This window comes from Geotrypetes seraphini, chromosome 14 (assembly GCF_902459505.1).
Source record: "Geotrypetes seraphini chromosome 14, aGeoSer1.1, whole genome shotgun sequence".
NCBI lineage: Eukaryota > Metazoa > Chordata > Amphibia > Gymnophiona > Dermophiidae > Geotrypetes > Geotrypetes seraphini.
The window spans coordinates 14,887,522-14,909,730 of record NC_047097.1 but is presented as its reverse complement, the minus strand read 5'-3'; the positions used below and the strand labels follow the sequence as shown (position 1 = coordinate 14,909,730).

Genomic DNA, 22,209 nt, shown 5'->3' with positions numbered 1-22,209 from the left:
TGCAGCAGAGTATTACATACACTTAATATTAATCTGCAGTTTGCATGAATAATTGAATCCCAATACAACTTCCACCTTTAGTATAGCTTCCCTTCTCTTCCCTCAGAAACCGGAAGTTATGTCCGGGGGGGGGAGGAGAAGGGAAGCCGGCACGCACATGTTGAGAGCCCTGAAGCAAGCGTTCGCTACGGGCTAAGGCGGGAGACAGGTTAGTGAAGCATTTCCTCTTCTTGCTGCCGGGTCCTGCCTTCGCGGAAACAGAAAGTAGGCAGGACCCGGCAGCAAGAAGAGGAAATGCTTCACTAACCTGTCTCCCGCCTTAGCCCGTAGCGAACGCTTGCTTCAGGGCTCTCAACATGTGCGTGCCGGCTTCCCTTCTCCTCCCCCCCCCGGACATAACTTCCGGTTTCTGAGGGAAGAGAAGGGAAGCTATACTAAAGGTGGAAGTTGTATTGGGATTCAATTATTCATGCAAACTGCAGATTAATATTAAGTGTATGTAATACTCTGCTGCACATAAAAAATCATTTTGTTCCTTCTTGTGGAAATTCCAGAGCTCTTTCCAACTTTCCATATTCTCTTTCAGTGGATGTAATTTAATTGACATAAAGACAGCATTTCATTAATTTATAATGATTGTGTGGGCCTGTTTAAAGAGATATACTGTCTCTTTCAGCTCATATATGTCAGCTAAGCAGTAAAGAGTGCAAAGAGGAATATTGATTCACAGATATGTCACTATATTGTTCAGATTTTTGTTAGATTGACTAGAAATGAAGGAGTCCTTTTACTAAGCTGCAGCAAAAAGAAGCCTTAGCGCCCTTGCTCAGGTTTTTCATGTACACTAAGGCCATTTTTACCACAGTCATAAAAAGGCTGATTTTCTATATTTTTTTAATTAATGTGTATTAGTGTTGCTATTAGAATGTGGCCATTAAAAATATTAAATGAACATAAGAACATAAGAATTGGCGCTGCTGGGTCAGACCAGTGATCCATCGTGCCCAGCAGTCTGCTCATGCAGCGACCCCTAGGTCAAAGGCCAGCACCCTAACTGAGACTAGCCCTACCTGCGTACGTTCTGGTTCAGCAGGAACTTGTCTAACTTTGTCTTGAATCTCTGGAGGGTGTTTTCCCCTATGACAGACTCCGGAAGAGCGTTCCAGTTTTCTACCACTCTCTGGATGAAGAAGAACTTCCTTATGTTTGTACGGAATTTATCCCCTTTCAATTTTAGAGAGTGCCCTCTCGTTCTCCCTACCTTGGAGAGGGTGAACAACCTGTCTTTAACTACTACCGTAAGTCTACTAAGAACATAGAAATAACCTTACTATGTCAGACCAATGGTCCATCTAGCCCAGTCTTCATGGTGGCCAGTCCAGGTCACTAGTACCTTTCAAAATCCCAAATAGTAGCAACATTAAGGAGTATCAAGATTCCATGCAGAATCTCAAAGAGTAGCAACATTCCATGCTACTGATTCAAGACAATCAGTGGCTTCCCCATGTCTGTCTCAATAGCAGACTGTGGACTTTTTCTCCAGGAACCTGTCCAAACCTTTCTTAAAACAAGCTACATTGACCACACTTATCATATCTTCTGGCAACGTGTTCCAGAGCTTAATTATTCTCTGAGAGAAAAAATATTTCCTCCTATTAGTTTTACAAGTATTTCCTTGTAACTTCATTAGGTGTCCCTTAGTCTTTATAATTTTTGAAGGAGTAAAAAAAAAAAAATTTGATCCACTTGTACCTGTTCTACACCACTCAAGATTTTGTAGACTTCAATCATATCTCCCCTCAGCCATCTCGTAACCATCATCCATTTTGGGTTCACAGAGCAATCCTGTACTAACCAGTTAGTTTGCCCTAATGTGGATGTGCTAATTGCATAGCACATGAACACCCATTCTCCGCTGCCATGCACTCTCCCCAAAACAGTAACTTTTAGCACCTGGATTAATAAGTCTAATTTGGCAGTTACTGCAAGACACTTTAGCGCAGTGGTCTCCAAACTTTTCATGTAAAGGGCTGCAGTGTGAACATGAGAAAGCTCCAAGGGTCACCAAAAGATTTCAAGTGTACACATACTTAATAATTTTGTAAACCGCCTTGACCTGTTCGTTCAGACTGGGTATTAAGCATTAAACATTAATACTGATATTGATTCTTTTTTTTTTTTTAAATAAACAATAATTGTGCTTAACAGGCAACATACGATATTAGTACATCCAATATTTCTATTAATGAACAAAATAAGTCAAAAAGGTAATACAAAATAAGTCCATTTTCCTATTGGGTCAATATGATATAACAAAAAAGAAGAAACCCATACTTTTTTTAAAACATAGTCCTCAATAATAAAGGAGGGAGGAGACAAAGAAGGAAATTCTTCCAGGAAAGATCACATATTGCAAATTAAAAGGAAATTAAGTGAAAACCGATGGCTAAAATAGTAGACTTGAGTTACACCGAAAATCACTATGGTGCAAATGAAACTCCTTTTCCTTCTAAAAAGAAACGTAATTGATGTGAATCATAAAAAATATATCTATTGTTTTGAAATACAACAAAACATTTACAAGGAAATCTTAACTGAAAAGAGGCTCCTAATGATACAACTTTTTCCCGGTATGTAAGGAATTCTTTCCTTCTGGTCTGAGTCCATTTTGAAACATCCGGGTATATATATATTCTTATAACACTCCATGGATATATTTTCAATACTCATGTTATTTTAGATTATCAACAATAGCAAATTCCATAAATATGTCACCTAAATAACATATTACAGACATTATAGAATACGGCGATTCGTTTATTGCTAAAGTGAGAATGTAAGATCATATTACATCATATATCCCCTATAATAAAACCCTTAGCGCACTTCAATCTCACTGCGGCTGTGATCCAGCACTGGTCACCGTACATGAAGAAAGACACGGTACTACTCGAAAGGGTCCAGAGAAGAGTGACTAAAATGGTTAAGGGGCTGGAGGAGTCGCCGTACAGTGAGAGATTGGAGAAACTGGGCCTTTTCTCCCTTGAAAAGAGAAGACTGAGAGGGGACATGATCGAAACATTCAAAATACTGAAGGGAATAGACTTAGTAGATAAAGACAGATTGTTCACCCTCTCCAAGGTAGGGAGAAAGAGAGGGCACTCCCTAAAGTTGAAAGAGGATAGATTCCGTACAAACGTAAGGAAGTTCTTCTTCACCCAGAGAGTGGTGGAGAGCTGGAACGCTCTTCCGGAGTCTATTGTAGGGGAAAACACCCTCCAGGGTTTCAAGACTAAGCTGGACAAGTTCCTGCTTAACTGGGATGTACACAGGTGAGGCTGGACTCATTTTAGAGCACTGGTCTTTGATCTGGGGGCCGCCACATAAGCGGACTGCTGAGCGTGATGGACCACTGGTCTGACCCAGCAGCAGCAATTCTTATGTTCTTATGTGATCCGTGGCTCCATGCCCCTGCATGCGCAGTAGGAGCCTGCGGCAGTTTGTGATGCATGCGGCGGTTTCCCCAGCAATGTTCCTGCCCCAAGAGGAAAGATGGCTATTGGAATAAAGCCTCCGGCAGCAAGCCGGGCTCTCCCCCTTCCCCCATCAGCTTCATCTTTAACCAAAAGCAGCAACAAACTCCAAGACCCCAACGCCGCCCTACAGACCTGCTGCCTCGCTGGGGGCCCAAACTCGGTAACCAAGGGCCCCTGCTGCCGAGACGGGTGCGGAATAGAGACAATAGTGTTGGATTCGGCATTACTGCTTCTCAGCCTCCTCCTTCCTCGCTGATGACTGGCCCCATTCTGTCACTCCTATGGAGCTGTGTGGCCGCAGGGCATTTGCTAGGTTGGCCCACTTCAATAATGTGAGGCGGGCCGGCCTAACAAAAGCCCTGAGGCTGCCCGGCCTACCAGATGCTGGACAGGGGGAAGGGAGAAGGGATACTATTGTACAGGGGGAGGTAAAAGTAAGGGAGAAGGGCTACTGCTGGACAGGGGGAGCAGGGAAGGGGTGCTTCTGGACAGGTGGGAGGTAAAAGTAAGAGTGAAGGGAAGACAGACGGGGAGAGAGACAGAAATAAAAAAAGACAGACAGACAGGGGGCCAGGGAGTGAGACAGAAAGACAGACAGACAGGGGGGCCAGGGAGTGAGACAGAAAGAAAGACAGACAGAAAGAAAAAAGGGGGCAGGGAGAGAGACAGACAGACAGAAAGAAAGAAATGAATGCCTAAGTCTACACATCTTTTCTAGCACCCGTTAATGTAACGGGCTAAAAAACTAGTTGTATATAAAATATCATTGATTACCTACGGAATTTAGAATAAAATTTAAGATTCTGATACTAGCACATAAAGCTTTGTTTGAACTTCAACCTCCATATCTGTCTTCCTTGGTGATGTTCTATGCTCCACAGCAATTAAGATCTTTAGATGATAAGAATGCTTTTTTCTATCTAGTACCAGTCTTGTGGATTAGCTTGCCAATAGAATTGAGAAAAGAAGAATCTTTGGTAAGGTTTAAAAGGAGTTTAAAATCACATTATTTTAAGTTAGCCTTCTCTCTAGACTTGACAGCCTAAATTACTAGGTACTGTCTGCATATGATTGTTCCTGCTATGTCTCATTGAGCTTTCTTTATTATTATATTATATTATTTTGTAAACCGCTTTGTTCTAATTTATAGTTTTAAGCGGTATTGCAAGAATTTTAATAAACATTTGCAGTCACTATATCAAGTAGGCAAGACTGAAATTAATGCGTTTCCAGGATTTGAAGAATATTTTAGCCAACTGTTTGGGGGCTTCAGTGGAGGACTTCAGGGGCCACGTGTTGGAGACCACTGCCTACGTGTGTCCCTTAGTATATCATTGTAAGCTGTTACTCATTTATTTATTTATTTTAAAAAATGTATATACTGCCTGGAATCTCAGCAGTTTCCATATAACATTTACACTTCCTTGCAAATACATGTTCTTCTGGTGCATATGGCATACCTTTTGACCCTGGTACATAGACTGTGAGCCCACCAGGACAGATAGGGAAAATGCTTGAGTACCTGAATATAAACCGCTTAGGCTATAAGCACCATATAAATACTAAAATAAAAAATAATAATAATAGACATAGGTCTTACAATTAACAATTACAATTGCTCCATACACTTCCTACAAGTGATAAAAGTGCAACCTAAAAAAAGCCTTCTGAATACAACATTGCAGAAAAAAACCAAAGCAGCTTCTAAGGAAATAGTTCACAAATAAGCATTTTTATGGATTTCTTAAAGCTGTAATGATCAGTGCAAAACTTCAATTGGCCAGTCAACTTACTCCAAAGAGGCATACCCATAAGCGAAAACATTCTCAGTTATGTAGCCACGTTTCTTACATTCACAACTGTTTGTGCCTAACGCAGCTTAGTAAAAAGGCCTCCAAGAAAATGACTGTTGCGTCCACAGTCTCCATTTTCCTAATGCTCTATATGTTACACTGTTAGAAATCCCCTAATTGTAGAGTCACTTCATATGCACCCAATTAGTGGTCTGAAGTATGATGAGAAAAGAGAGAGATGGAAGAGGGTGACGTTAGGTCTGGTGATATTTTCATATATTCTGTTTAATTTAGCATGATTCATTTCTATTGCAGATTGGGACCATTTAGCAAAAAAAAACCCTAAGGCCCTGATATTCAGACCACGTGAAGCAGCCCTGCTGCTTACCACGGTCCATGGTGATCTCGGATATTCAATGCCAGGGCTGTATCTGGGTGAATGTTTGCCACCAAGGATTTAGCCAGCCAAGCTGATATTGCAGCAGCTGGCTGGCTAAGGCAAAACTACAAAAGACAAACCTGCTTTTTAGGCGGGTCTATTTAGCCACTAGCCTTAGCTGGCCAGCCGCTGAATATTGGCAGTGACCGGCTACGTTGCGTGACATAGCCGAAAGAACAAAATCTAAATAGTACCAAAAGGTTCCACGAAGGAAATGGAGCAGCAGAACAACAAAAAGATGGTGGAACAGAAGATCGGATGTACCAGCCTACTTTGGAGACTTTTGAGCTGTGTTGCATGTTTCTAGCCTCTTAACTACTTTGATTTTTTGTGACTTTTATGGGTTTTTTTTATATTTAAGACAGCCAAGGACTCTATAAGACCCTTGAGGAAGGCATTTTTATTTTGCCAAAACATCATGGGTCATTTTTATTGTATACATTATTTGGTTTCTATCCTGTGGGTCACTTGCGACTGTATACACTCTTTGTGGATTGATTTTAAATTATTTGGATGCTTATTAAACTACAAACTGGTACATCCGATCTTCTGTTCCACAATCTTTTTGTTCTTTTGCATGATATAGTCAATCACCAGCCAATCTAATGAACCAGATATTTAGCGGGAGATAGCCGGCTCTATCCTGCTACATATTGGCAAAGAGCTGGCTAAGTACCACTGAATATCAGGGGGTAACAGAATATTTAAAAATGCCTGTGGCAGAGTCCAGTCTGGGTTTTCCTGGACCCTGTACGCGCACACACACAAACAGCATAAACACGTGTGGAAAGTACCAGTATAAGGAAAAAACTTTTATTCGCTCTTCTGAGCCTTGTTCTAGGTTCAGAGGAAGCAGTTTCTCCTTTCAAAATAAACAGTCCTTAGCCAGACCCATGAACATATTCTACAATTCTCAGGACAATAAGTTGGGCTTACCTCAGCAAGCCATATACCAAAATTCTCACACTGTCAGCTTTTTCTCTTTCTTCCCAGAGCTCTGATTCAACCCACAGTTTCCTATCTCTGAGACTTCATCCCTCTGGGAAGTCTCTTTCTGGAGGATCTGTCTCCCTGGGACCTCTCTCAACTGATTTCAGGCTAAAGCATGTATTCCCCTTCCTGCCTTAGGTCCACCCTGTGACTCAGCATAATTGCTCCACCTCCTCTAAGGTGGCTCAGCTCTGAGCTGCTGAGCCCAGTACATCCTGGGATTTGTAGTTCATCCTATCACTGCTTAGCACCCCCTGCTGCCTGGTGGTATAACTGTTGCATTGGTGAGGGAAACTCCTTAATCCTTACAGTGCCATTATAGTTCTTTACCCTTAGAGTAAGAAAGACTCCTCTTTTACAAGACAAATTTGAATTTTGCCCTGGTTTGGAGACAGTACTTCTTTATTATCATTTTCCCTTTGACATCTTCTCTCCTAACTTTTATTTTACTTTCAGACTAGAATTTTTTATATGGAAAGAAGTAATTCATAAAACTTTTGGTATGCTAAAAGACTTACATAGTAACATAGTAGATGACGGCAGATAAAGATCCAAATGGGCCATCCAGTCTGCCCAACCTGATTCAATTTAAATTTTTTTAATTTTTTCTTCTTAACTATTTCTGGGCAAGAATCCAAAGCTCTACTCAGTACCGTGCTTGGGTTCCAACTGCCGAAATCTCTGTTAAAACCTACTCCATCCCATCTAAACCCTCCCAGCCATTGAAGCCCTCTCCAGCCCATCCTCCCCCAAACGGCCATATACAGACACAGACCATGCAGGTCTGCCCAGTACTGGCCTTAGTTCAATTTTTAATATTATTTTCTGATTCTAGATCCTCTGTGTTCATCCCACGCTTCTTTGAAATCAGTCACCATTTACCTCTCCATCACCTCTCTCGGGAGCGCATTCCAGGCATCCACCACCCTCTCCGTAAAGTAGAATTTCCTAACATTGCCCCTGAATCTACCACCCCTCAACCTCAAATTATGTCCTCTGGTTTTACCATTTTCCTTTCTCAGGAAAATATTTTGTTCTACGTTAATACCCTTCAAGTATTTGAACGTCTGAATCATATCTCCCCTGTCCCTCCTTTTCTCTAGGGTATACATATTCAGGGCTTCCAGTCTCTCCTCATATGTCTTCTGGCACAAGCCTCCTATCATTTTTGTCACCCTCCTCTGGACCGCTTCAAGTCTTCTTACGTCCTTCGCCAGATACGGTCTCCAAAACTGAACACAATACTCCAAGTGGATCCTTACCAATGACCTGTACAGGGGCATCAACACCTTCTTCCTTCTACTGGCTACACCTCTTTTTATACAGCCCAGCATCCTTCTGGCAGCAGCCACTACCTTGTCACACTGTTTTTTCACCTTTAGATCTTCGGACACTATCACCCCAAGGTCCCTCTCCCTGTCTGTGCATATCAGCTTCTCACCTCCCAGCATATATGGTTCTTTCCAATTATTAATCCCCAAATGCATTACTCTACATTTCTTTGCATTGAATTTTAGTTGCCAGGCATTAGACCATTTCTCTAACTTTTGCAGATCCTCTTTCATCTTTTCCACTCCCTCTTCGGTGTCTACTCTGTTACAAATCTTGGTATCATCTGCAAAAAGGCACACTTTTCCTTCTAGCCCTTCAGCAATGTCACTCACATACATATTGAACAGGATTGGCCCCAGCACCGAACCCTGAGGGACTCCACTACTCACCTTTCCTTCCTCTGAGTGACTTCCATTAACCACCACCCTCTGGCATCTGTCCGACAGGCAGTTTCTAACCCAGTTCACCACTTTGGGTCCTAACTTCAGCACTTCAAGTTTCTTCAACAGCCTCCTATGAGGAACCGTATCAAAGGCTTTGCTGAAATCTAAGTAAATTACATCTAGAATATGTCCTCAATCCAGCTCTCTGGTCACCCAATCAAAAAATTCAATCAGGTTCATTTGGCACGATTTACCTTTTGTAAAGCCACGTTGCCTCGGATCCTGTAACTCATTAGATTCAAGGAAGTACACTATCCTTTTTTTTAGCAACACTTCCATTATTTTTCCAACAACCGAAGTGAGGCTCACTGGCCTGTAGTTTCCTGCTTCATCCCTGTGACCACTTTTGTGAATAGGGACCACATCTGCTCTCCTCTCCAGAGATTTCTTGAACAAGTCTTTAATAGGACTTGCCAGAACCTCTCTGAGCTCCCTTAGTATCCTGAGATGGATCTCGTCTGGTCCCATCGCTTTGTCCACCTTCAGTTTTTCAAGTTGCTCATAAACACTCTCCTTCATGAACGGCGCAGAATCTATTCCATTTTCTCGTGTATCTTTGCCAAACAATCTCGGTCCTTCTCCAGGATTTTCTTCTGTGAACACAGAACAGAAGTATTTGTTTAGCACATTTGCCTTTTCCTCATCACTCTCCACATATCGGTTTCCAGCATCTTTTAGTTTAGCAATTCCATTTTTCATCTTCCTCCTTTCACTAATATATCTGAAAAAATTTTTGTCTCCCTTTTTTACATTTTTAGCCAGACGTATCTCTCTCTTCTCTTCTTTCAGTTTCACCCTGTAGTCCTTTCTGCACTCCTCTTCTTGGGTTTTTTAATATTTCACAAATGCCAACTCTTTCGCCTTTATTTTCTCCGCCACTAGTTTGGAGAACCATATCAGCTTCCTTTTTCTCTTGTTTTTATTTGTTTTCTTCACATAAAGGTCAGTAGCCATTTTTATCGCTCCTTTCAGCTTAGACCATTGTCTTTCCACTTCTCTTATGTCCTCCTATCCTAACAACTCTTTCTTCAGGTACTCTCCCATTGCATTAAAGTCCGTACATTTGAAATCTAGGACTTTAAGTATCGTGCGGCCTCTCTCCACTTTAGCCCTTATATCAAACCAAACCGTTTGATGATCGTTACTTCCCAGGTGAATACCCACTCGAACATTAGAGATACTCTCTCCTCTTGAAGGCATCCACAATCTCCCTACTTCTTTCCGATTCCGCATTCCATTCCACATTCCAGTCCGCATCCAGCAGGTTGAAATCTTCCAACAGCAGCACCTCCTCTTTCCTTCCAAACTTTTGGATATCCACAATCAGATCCTTATCAATTTTCTGTGATTGAGTCGGAGGTCTGTAGACTACACCCACGTAGATAGAAGTTCCATCTTCTCTTTTCAGAGCGATCCATATCGCTTCTTCCTCTCCCCAGGTCCCTTGCATTTCAGTCACTTGGATATTGATCTTTACATAGAGAGCTACTCCTCCACCTTTTTGACCATCTCTGTCCTTCCTAAAAAGATTATATCCTGGTATGTTTGCATCCCATCCATGTGATACACTGAACCATGTCTCTGTGATAGCAACAATATCTAGATCTGCCTCTAACATCAGGGCTTGCAGATCATGAACTTTGTTGTTTAGACTGCGAGCATTTGTGGTTATCACTTTTCAGCTATTTTTCAGTGGTAATCTCCTTTTCGTATAGATTTTTGTTTCGTTTCACTTTCCGTTGCAATGCTAAGAAATGAGTTGCTGATATTGTTTATGTTGCAATCTTTACTACTATCACATCTTTTATTTTGCCGGGGGTGGTCTCTATAATTGTCCTTTATACATACACCACCCCCACCTTCTAGTTTAAATGCCTAGAAACATATTATCTAAATTTCTCTGCAAGATTTCTTTTTCCTGCTGTAATAATATGAAGCCCATCAGTGTAATATAGCTTCTTGTCCTTCCATGTATTTCCCCATTCTCCTATGTACCTGAAGCCTTCTTGATGACACCAGGCTTTGAGCCATCTATTAAAGTCCTCTGTGTTTTTCACTCTTTGCTCTCCCTTTCCATATGCAGGCAGTATTTCAGAAAAAGCTAAAGTCTTTACAAAAGGTTTCAAGCCCTCACCAAGCTCCCGAAAAGCTTTCTGTGCTGCAAGTGTGGAGTTGTTGGCCAGGTCATTTGTTCCCAGATGGATAACAACATCAGTGTTAAAATCCTTAGTTTCTTCCTTAATTATAGTCAGTATTTGCCTGGAACTCCTGGTAGCTGAGGATCCTGGAAGACATTTCACTATTTTGGTCTCCTCGCCTTGTGTTCCAAGGTTAATGCCTCTGATGATGGAATCCCCCAACAGTAATAGTTTTCTGGTTTTGGATTTTTTATTTGTGCTTAGGGTGCGCTTGTTCTCTTGAGTTACCTTCATTGGTTTCAGTCCCACCTCCCTTCTGTTTTCTTGAGTATCGCAGTGCACTAGTGGAGCAAAGAAATTTTGTAGAGGTAATATTAGTGAAGGTGGATGTTTCTGGTTACATGTTGCAGTCTTCCTGAGCCTACTGTGATCCATTTATTCCTGGGCTGTTTTATTCTTTGAGGTAGACATGGTAAGTTGGTATGATTTTGTGGAGTGATGGAAGCTGCTTTAATTGTATTCAATTCCTGTTTAAGTTTGCAGAGCTCCTCCTTAATACTAGCAAGTTAAAGACAGATGGGGCAAGCCTTAAGCCTCCAGATAGTGTGTCTTGAAATTAAAGCACCACAGTGATTGCATAGAATTAAGGTCACCTTTTGATTGGTTGTGAAGTGACTTGATTTGAGTAGTCCTGATTATTTGGGTCTCTATATATGAACAGTGGTCCCTGGGGTGGGTGGGACTATAAGTCTTACCCTTAGTCCTATGAAGAGGAAGAGGAAATATGATTTAACAAAGGAAAGAGAAGGGTTTATTTTTTGTGGGGTTTTTTGTTGTTTTTTTAAGTAAGAAACAGGGAGGAGGAGAAGAGAAATTAAGCAGATATAATGCTGAAAAACAGTGAAAAGAGCAGAATATGAAATGCTGAGTAACTTAGCTTTTAGACTTGATAGTTAGATATCGATTAAACTATAATATTTATATTTTTCAATCATATTTATAGGGTAAGAAGCAAGATATCCCTCGGGAAGATCAGGGACCAACCATCAAGAATCTGGAATTTTGGCCAAAGCTAATTACCCTAATGGTCACCATCATTGATGAGGATAAGACAGCATACACACCTGTTCTCAATCAGTAAGTACTTCTTTACCATACTTTTAAAAAACTGCAATCTAAAAGTGATAGCATGAATCATTTGGATTTTAACCTGTCTAATCTGTGTGCTATTATACATAACTTTGGTTTCCTATCTACTGCTACAATAATTACTTGCATGTTGTCTAGAAAAAAAAAAACCAAGACTACTACCATTTTTTCCAAATAACCCCAAAATAAATGTGATTTTATATAAAAATATTATTACTATTATTGCTAGATGTTACTGCAAGATGCTGTAAAAACTGGAATCATTCAAACAGTGGCGTAGTACGGGGGAGGGGAGCAATCCACCCCAGGCACTGTCTTGGTGAGGGCGCCAGCTCCCATCCTGCTCGCCATTCCCTGTTCCTTCCCGGCCCCCTGCCACGTACATGTGCCCCTTTCCTTCCCTCATACCTCTTTAATTTTCCCAACATAAGCAGTATCACAAATTTGCTGCCCGGGTTGGTGTCAGCCATCTCTGACGTCACTTCTGGGTCCTGTGTCTAGGAAGTGATGTCAGAGGAAGAGCTGATACAACACAGGCAGCAAGTTCGTAATGCTCGTGCTGGGAAAATTAAAGAAGGGGTCAGAAGGGAACAGAAGGGGGCGCACGTATGGCAGGGAGGATTGGGAAGAAGCGGGGGTGGAGAAGAGGGCGGGGGAGGGGTGTCACCACCCCAGGCACCATTCACCCTTACTACGCCACTGCATTCAAGAAGTTTATTTCAAAACATGATGCACCATCCAGCTTTACTAAACCATTAAGATCCATTTTAGCAAAATGGAGTTTAGTCAGTGGCATCAAAGGCTTCATGAATGTGTCGACGTTGAAATAGGACACTTTGAGCACAAATTATAAATCAACTAAGAAAAATCCCATTATACTAATGTATTTTCAAAGGTCATACAAAATGCTTTGACAATTGTAAAGTATTTTGAAATTCTGTAAGGGTTTACATTTTTCCTAGACACTGAGAGGCATAATCAAAAGAAACGTCTAAGTAATTTTGGCCTAACTCACAAGTTGTCGAAAGTCGGACATGGGAAAAGGTCCATTTTTCAAAAAATACGTCCAGCATATTTTTTTTTTCCGAAAATCATCCAACTGTACATCCAGCCGTCTTATCGTCCAGACCGCTAAGTCGTCCATCTTTTTTCGTCCCAAAATTTGTTCAAGTCAAAAACACCTAGTAAAGACCTTTTGGACGTGGGAGGGGCCAGAAAAGTAAGGGACTGGATACCGAGTCATGGCAACAGAGTAGTGGGCACTGCTGTGAACTTCACAAAAAGGGTGCCACATAAACATCTCACAACAGCTCCCTTATAGGTCATGGTGAGCCCCCCAAAACACCCCCAGAATCTATTAGACCCACCTATCTACCACCCCAATAGCCCGTATGGCTGCAGAAGCCACTTATGTGGCAGTACAAAAGGGTTTGTTTGTTTTTTGGGGGGGTGCACATGTTTCTCCATGAATGCAGTGATTAGAGTGGCTTATGGGCCTGAGTCCTCCTCTCCATGGTTCACTAACCCACCCTCAAGACCACTTAAGCCACCTCTGTGCAGCTCTACTAGGCTTTCCTATGCCAGGCTGCCAGGTGCTGATGTTCTGGAGACAGATATGTAAAGTTGTTATTATGTTTTTTATGGGGGTAGTTGGGGGGGTCAGTGATCACTGGGACTGTGCGTGGGGGTCTGTACTTTGTGTCTGCAGTGCTTATCTGGTCACTTTGGATACTTTTTGTAGACTTAGATCTGGTTTTAGATGGCCTAAGTCACAAAGTCCAAGTTCCGGCTAGGCAGTGTTGTAAAACCTTCGGTTAGGGTTTGTTTGTAAATATCAGTACTTTTAGTTTTTGGTCCTGCATTTGCATGGGGTTATCTGTTTTCTGGTCGGAATGAATGTTGAAAAACATACAGTGTGCTTTGTGTATTTTAATTTTGGGGTTAACCATTATGTGTTGTTAATCCAATTATATTGTGTGTGTGTGTGTGTATATGAAAAATGAATGGAAAAAATTGTGTTACAATTAAGTGCTATTATGAGGGCGGGGTCTGGGGCGGAGATTGGGTTGCGATGGGCACGACTTAGCCCAGTGTTCTTCAACTGCCAGTCCGCAGACAAAATAGTTATTTTATTTCCGCCAGTCCATAGGTGTCAAAAGGTTGAAGAAAACTGCCTTAAGTGACCTAATCCTGAACTCTCTAACATACCATTCTTTCAGAAAATCACTAAAAACCCACCTATTTGACAAATTTACCTGATCCCCCAAATCTGCGCTACACTCACCTCATCTTACATGTTCCTTCCTCATACCCTTTGCCACCCCATCTCATAACTGTCTATCTACCCCTTCTCTAATCTAATTGATGTTACCTCGTTGTCCTTACAGCACCTTTTATTGCATTGAACTGTAAAGGTATGACGAGATATAAATAAAGCTATTATTATTATAATGCCTCTGTATCGCTCCATGGTGGAAGGAAAGATGAGTAGTGGAGTGCACAAGGATTGGTGTTGGGTCCAATTCTGTTCAATATATTTGTGAGCGATATTGCTGAAGGGTTAGAAGGCAAGGTTTGTCTTTTTGCGGATGATGCCATGATTTGTAACAGAGTAGACTCCCTGAAGGGAGTACAAAACTTGAAGAAAGATCTGCAAAAGTTAGAAGAGTGGTCTAACGTTTGGCAACTATAATTCAATGTGAAGAAGTGCAGAGTGATGCACTTGGGGAGTAGAAATCCAAAGGTGCTAAGAGGTGAGAGGCTGATATGCACGGATGGAGAGAAGGACCTTGGAGTCATAGTGTCTAAGGATCTGAAGGCAAGGGAACAGGGTGACAAAGTGGTGACTGTAGCCAGAAGGATGCTGGGCTGTAAAGAAAGAGGCATAACCAGAAGAAGAAAGGAGGTGTTGATGCCCCACCTGGAGTACTATGTTAAGCTTTGGAGGCCTTATCTGGCTAAAGATGTAAAAAAGGCAGAAGCGGTCTAGAAAAAAGCGACAAAAATTGTATGGGGCTCGTGCCAAAAGACATACAAAAAAAGATAGGAAGACCTGAACTATGTGGAGGACAGGAGGGACAGTAGAAGTGGACTTGGACCAGATTTACCACCAGATCGACAAACTTAAAAGTGATAAATCTCCTGGACCGGACGGAATTCATCCGAGAGTACTAAAAGAACTGAAATTTGAAATCGGAGAACTATTGCAAAAACTTGCCAACCTGTCAATCAAAACAGGACAGATACCGGACGACTAGAAGATAGCGAACATCACGCCGATATTTAAAAAAGGATCGAGAGGAGTGCCAGGCAACTACAGACCTGTAAGTCTCATGTCTGTCCCTGGAAAGATGGTTGAGGGGTTCATAGACAGTAATGCGGAAGACAAAGGCGCACGCCAACAATTGAGCGCAAGACGGAGGCGCGCGCCAAAGAAAAAGACTGTTTTTAGGGGCTGCGATGGGGGGTTTTGTTGGGGAGCCCCCCCCACTTTACTTAATACAGATCGCGGCGGCATTGTGGGGGGTTTGGGGGGTTGTAACCCCCCACATTTTAGTGAAAACTTAACTATTTCCCTAAAAACAGGGAAAAAGTTAAGTTTTCAGTAAAATGTGGGGGGTTACAACCCCCCAAACCCCCCACAACGCCCCCACAACGCGGCACGATCTGTATAAAGTAAAGTGGGGGGTTCCCCCCCACACCCCAGTCTTTTTCTTCGGCGCACGCCTCCACTCTGCGCTCAGTTGTCCGCTCGCGCCTTTGTCCCAGCGTGTTTTTCACCTGACACCTGGTTGAGGCGCTGATCAAAAATAGCATAGTCCAGCACCTAAACACACACGACCTGATGAGAGCCAGTCAACATCGCTTCAGGAAAGGGAAATCATGTTTGACGAACCTACTTCAATTTTTTGAGAAAGTGAATAGACAAATTGATAGTGGAGAACCGGTGGATATTGTATACTTGGACTTTCAGAAAGCGTTCGACAAGGTTCCACATATAAGACTTCTCAGGAAATTACAAGGCCATGGAATAGAGGGAGATATACTATGATGGATAGGCAAATGGCTAGAGAACAGAAAACAGAGAATGGGCATAAATGGGAAGTTCTCAGAATGGGAAAAAGTGACTAGCGGTGTACCCCAGGGCTCAGTACTTGGACCCATCTTATTTAATATTTTCATAAATGACCTGGAAGAAGGAACATCCAGTGAAATCATCAAGTTTGCAGACGACACAAAGCTATGCCGGGCAATCAGATCGCAGAAGGACAGCGAGGAACTCCAGAACAACTTGAATCAATTGGCAGATGGCAGATGAATGGCAGATAAATGGCAGATGAATTTTAATGTGGAAAAGTGCAAAGTGATGCATTTAGGCAGAAAAAATAAAGATCAAAAGTATAGTATGTCAGGTGTAACTCTGGGAAAGACCGAACAGTAAAAGGACCTGGGTGTACTGATAGATAGGACCCTGAAACCGTTGGCGCAATGTGCGGCAGCAGCAGCGAAGAAAGCAAATAGAATGCTAGGCATGATAAAGAAGGGAATTACGAGTGGATCAGAAAAAGTTATAATACCGCTCTACAGATCCATGGTCAGACCGCACCTGGAATACTGCGTCTAGCATTGGTCTCCATACCTAAAGAAGGATATAAAACTGCTAGAGAGGGTGCAGAGATGAGTAACGAAGCTAGTGAAAGGTATGGACTACGAGGAACGACTTAGGAGACGGGTTGTTCTCCCTTGAGAAGAGGAGACTGCAAGGGGATCTGATCGAGACTTTCAAAATACTGAAAGGATTCGACAAAATGGAGCAGGGAAAGCAGTTATTTACAATGTCCAGTGTGACACGGACAAGAGGACATAGACTGAAGCTGAGGGGGAACAGGTCCAGGACGAATATCAGGAAGTTCTGTTTCATGCAGCGAGTGGTAGACACCTGGAATGCTCTCCCAGAGGAAGTAATTGCAGAATCCACCGTTCTAGGATTTAAGGGTAAACTAGATGCACATCTCCTTAAGAATGGCATAGAGTGATACGGGTAAGGGTAAATTAGATGCACATCTCCCTTGAGAAGCATACAGTGATATGGGGACTAAAACTATGGCAGGGTACACCTGGCGGGGCCTCCGCATGTGCGGATCACTGGACTTGATGGACCCAGGGTCTGATTTGGAGATGGCAATTCTTATGTTTATGTTCTTATGATACAGACATTTAAATACTTGAAAAGTATTAATAGAGAAACACATCTTTTTCAGAATAAGGAAAATGGTAAAACTAGAAGGCATGAATTGAGGTTGTGGGAGTAACGTTAGGAAATTCTTTTTCACGGAGAAGGTGGTAGATGCTTGGAATATATGGAGGTGAAAATGGTGATATAATTCATAAAAGCATGGGATGAACACAGAGGATCTCTAATTAGAAAATGAATGGTATTAAACAAACTAAGGCTGGTACTGGGCAATCCTGCAGGGTCTGTGTCCCATATATGGTGATTTGGTTTAGGATGAGTTGGGGAGGGCTTTGATAGAAGCGTCAGTGCCAGGATGGTTAGGATAGGCTGGAGTGGGCTTTGATGCAAACTCCAGTAGTGGGAACCTAAAGACAGTACCGGGTGGACTTCTATGGTCTATTGCCCTTAAATATTAAAGAAAAGACAATTTAAACGTGAATATATAATGAGTGTGACTGTTGGGCAGACTGGCTGGACCGTTCAGGACTTTATCTGCTGTCATTTACTATGTTACTATGTTAACCGCTTTGATTTTAATTTGAAAGGAGGTGTATCAAACCATATTAAATATAAACAAGAGCGGGTAGAATTAAAATGAAATATTCTTGCAACTGTAATAGGTAAAGTATGAATTCTATAAAATGGGGAGAAAATTTAAACACATTTCCCAAGCTTTCTGCCCACATGCCACCAACAATCGGGGCCCCACAAACCCCACTTCTAAACAGTTTAATAAAAACGATACACAGCACCAGATTCATCAAGAAATATTATACCGACACACTCCATTAACAGTGGCAAGGTCAAATGCAGTTACACAACAAAGAACAGCTAGGCTTTGATATATATGGCAACAAAATGAAAACAAAATTGTGCATTAGACTGAAACAACAGTGAAAATGCACTCATTACTTTGGATGTGAGGGGGAGGCACTTGCTTCACTGAAAAGACTACTCAAAAGACAAAATTATACGCAGTCAGTAGCAAAATAGAAATGCAAAGGCTTTCTGGTGGTGGGTATAAAAAAACAAGCAATAGGAAATCATTTTAGAAGGGTTAGGCACCACTGATATGTGTAAAAATAATTTGATTATACATGTAAAATGGCATACAGATGTAGTGTATAGGGCTTAATTTGTGTTGGAACAAGGTGAAATGATGCTCCAGCACTAGAAGTGATGTCACTGTTCAAATCTTCCCTGCCTGCTGAATCTGCTGCCTTCCTGATATTTGATCCCCTATCCCCTCCCTCCCATGATCATAATATCACACACCACGACCAACAAGTTCCCCCCTCCCCGGCCTACCTTATAAGCACTAGTGGTCTAGCAGTCTCTTTGTGGCAGGAGTAACCTCCATTTGCTCCTGAGTCCTGCCCATGCTGGTTTTGTAATCAAAATGGCTGCTGCGACTTTCTGTGGCAACCATTTTGAGACTGTCATAAGCATAGGCAGCCATTTTGATTCTGAAACCAGCATGGAAAGGCGCAAGTAGGGGTTTTCCTTGGGAGAGCCTATGGGGAGGGGAGGAGGGAGTTTGTGATTGGAGGCCAGCTCACCCGTCTATCAGCAGCTGTAAACATGTGTAGCCAGAAAAAAATGTACCAGTACAGTGTATACCAGCTCAAGAAATCCCTGGTTCTCTTCTTCCTTTTGCCATCTCAGCCAGGCTTGCAGTAGTAATTAAACATCAAAGGTGTACAGGACTGGATTTCTGCATGCCACTACTGTTTCCTCTGGCAGCCCTGCCTCCTCTGAAAAAGGATCCTATATCAGAAGTGGGGACAGCTGTTGAAGCAGCAGAAGCATGCAGTTTCATGTGTCTTTTTGTTTATTAATTACTTCAGGCCTCAGGGTAAACTAGTTGTGGTTAACGCTGGAAATGCCCTTAGATATCGGTAGGTGCCTCCATAGTCGCGATTTTCATCACAGATGACACGGGAAATGGCCTACATTTCTGGCGCCTATCTGTGACATAGCTGTGATTCTGTAAATGGTGCCATCATGTGATTGACGCTGTCATGTGATTGACAACATGATCGGCGCCACTTTTGTGGGTGGCTGCCTATCATGGTGCCATTTAAAGACTCCAGGTCTTAGTAGATAGCCAGCTATCTGTGAAATGTAAAGTACTAGTCAGCTATAGTAAGTTCAGCAGCCAAATTGGGCCTATCTTTGGCTGAATATCAACTTGGCTGGTTAACCCCCTCTTCTACGAAACCGCGCTAGCAGATTTTAGCGCAGAGAGAGCACAAAGCTGTGCTGAATGGTCCGCGCTGCTCCCGACGCTCATAGAGTTCCTATGAGTGTCGGGAGCAGCATGAGCCATTCAGCCCAGTTCCCCGCGCTAGAAACTGCTAGCGCAGTTTCATAAAAGAGGGGGTAAGTTTATAGTGGACAAAATAGACCCGATATTCAATGACGGCCATTGAAAACAGCCCGGCATTGATTATCCAGACTCTGTGCAGACCTCGGGAGTCAGCCCAGCTAACTTCCATGATCTGAGTATTGGGCCCTGAGTGTTTACCAAAACACTCAAAAACATTGGTATTTTGAAGAATCTTGACTATCGCTGTTTCTTAAAATCTTGTTTTCTATGACTGTTCCAATTTATTCATTCAGTTTTGTGTTCAGTGAATTCTTGTATTACCCAAGCAACAGAAATGATAATAAAACTATTATTTTCAGTGCATTGCAGTGTAATTTGTTTAGCATCACAAAGATCTGTAAGCAATAATTGTTTTAATAAAATATGTAAAATAATAACAATTCCAACCTGACTTTCAGCTAGCTATGGAGAAAAGTAACATTTTTTTAGATGTACTGATACAAATTTTCATGCTACTAAAGAATTATAGTAAAACCTTGCTTGGTTCTTCTCTGCATTCTGTCCTGAATCACCAATTCATCGTTCAGGAGCAAAGACAGTTTGTTAACATAAATAATCCTTAGTGATAGGAATAGCAGCAAAATTAATAGTGCAAACACCATCAGAATGAATGAAAAAAAGTAGAAAGTTCAATTAAACGTTGCTAAAGTTTCTCTTGAGCTGGCCCTTCAATCAGACACTGGGGGAGGGGGCATTTCTTCCATATATAGAGCCATCCTTTCAATAGCGACATCAAGATGGGAATGTGATCTGGGGCAAACTTTTGACAATAAACCATGGCAAAAAATCTTTCAGTACTTGTTCAGAATCCCAATAGCGACCCCATTAATCAAAAATGGGTATAAAACGTTTTATTAGTGATATTATACACTTGAATGGCTATTCAAAATGTATAAAGTTGGGGATGGATTATGTTGGCATATGGTGGATATGTCTTGTCTCTTCTTTTTGGGAGGATATCATTGTTAAATTAACAGACTGCATGCACATCAATGCAATATCCTATAAGGGCAGAAGGGTGTTTATTGCACTGTAAAATTTATTTACCGTAATTAGTTAGTTATTTGTAAAATTTCTAGACCGCCTATAACTAAGCGGTTAACAATAAAAACATTCATGATAGTTCGTGGACAATACAGTTACAAAATGCCTTCAGTTCCATCGCAATCACATAATAACTTAATCCACTTAAGTTACATCAAAAGCTCACCAAATTTACATATTATCCTTCCCCACTTAATAAGGTGCAGTAATCAACATTCAAATTTCTTATCAAATATACCTACTAGCAAAATTTCAGAGGAAAGCATCCACATACAGTAGGAATTTCTAGAGATTCATATCTTTACAGCAGCAAAAATTTTGTTAGAGCAATGTTGGAAAATGCCTTCAGCTCCTCCCTTAGAGTTGGTATATAAAAAAGTCGATTACTATTGAAAAAAAAAATGGGAAGATTATCTCATTTCTTAAGGCATGGGAACTTTATAAGAAATGGAGAATACAGAGTCTGGCTGTGTAACTGGATCTTTTTTTCAATGCAGTAACTCTCTGGGTTCATCTGCATAGATTATAATCATTTTGGGTTGGATGGACACATTGAAACAACTGCGGGGATGACGCTGGAGGACCTTACTGGACTAACACAAAACTGATTTCTTTTTAGATCTGTAATTCATCAAGTTGCTAGGACTCGAGCACGAGTCAATGGCACCTAAGAAGATAACGCTTCAAAAATGTAATATTTTGTTTGTACTTTGGCATGTTTCTTTAAATAAAGATATATACACCAGTGTTCTCCCCAGAAATTTTTTCCAGCCGGGTGGCATGAAAAAGTAGCCGGGTGGGACGAGGCGGGGAAATTTGGTAGTGGGGAAAATTAAATGTATACTATTTTTATTAGTTAATTATTATTATTTTCCAATGCTCAATATGACTTCCTTTTTTAAGGTTTGACACTTGTGCCAGAATATTTTTACTAAATTTAAGAAGTATCCAATTCTAGAAGTGAATAATTAGATATTCACCCTCTTTCAAATAGTATAGAGATTTAAAAAAGGGAAATGCGTTAATGAAGTCATTAGGTTCAATCTAACCATTTATTTCTGCATGAATTTAAATAACTAAAAATAAAAGATAAATATAGCTCATCCAGTCATACAAGAAATGGCTGTACAAGACCTCTAATAATATTTTGATCACTAGGTTCCTTCCTGAACTCTCACTGAGGATATGAAATAGATGCTATCCCCACTTCCAGACCTCTTCCACATAATTTATGGAGAGGTGTTACTGAGCCTTGAAGGGCACCTGTGTGATTGATCTTTATCTGCTTCTTTTTTATTTTGCTATAGTGCAAAGTAAGAGCTAGGGCAAAACAGTATAGGTAAAGATGCAGGTAATAATTAGCAATGTAATAAAAATATTTTATTTTTATTTGTTTATAATGTCATTTGAAAGCTACTTGATGATAATACAACTTTAATTTAATTCTTTATAATGTGTGTCTGTGTGTTGGGGGGGGACAACACCTACGTCAACAGTAAAGTTAGAATAGAGTCATTAAATCCAGTGGTGTACCTAGTATATATGACAGCCAGTGCTAATCATTTTTTTAACAACCCCCTCTTCTATATAAAAAAAGATATTTTTAGTAATAATCCATGAGTCACACAATAAGGGTGCATCTAGGAAAAGGCAGCATCTTAAACACTGCAGTGAGCACTAGAACACCAACACACGCATTGTAAAACTAAACAAACCAGAT

General features: G+C 41.3%; 1 protein-coding gene across 11 annotated transcripts in view; it reads left to right on the top strand.

Moving 5' to 3' along the window:
* Nucleotides 1-22,209, top strand: part of UNC13C (unc-13 homolog C) — a 769,821-nt gene that overhangs the window by 541,902 nt on the left and 205,710 nt on the right. For all 11 annotated transcript variants that reach the window (XM_033920485.1, XM_033920487.1, XM_033920488.1 and 8 more), the window contains one exon: nt 11,675-11,808. In XM_033920485.1, coding sequence (XP_033776376.1) covers nt 11,675-11,808 — 134 coding nt within the window. The remainder of the gene's footprint in view (nt 1-11,674; nt 11,809-22,209) is intronic.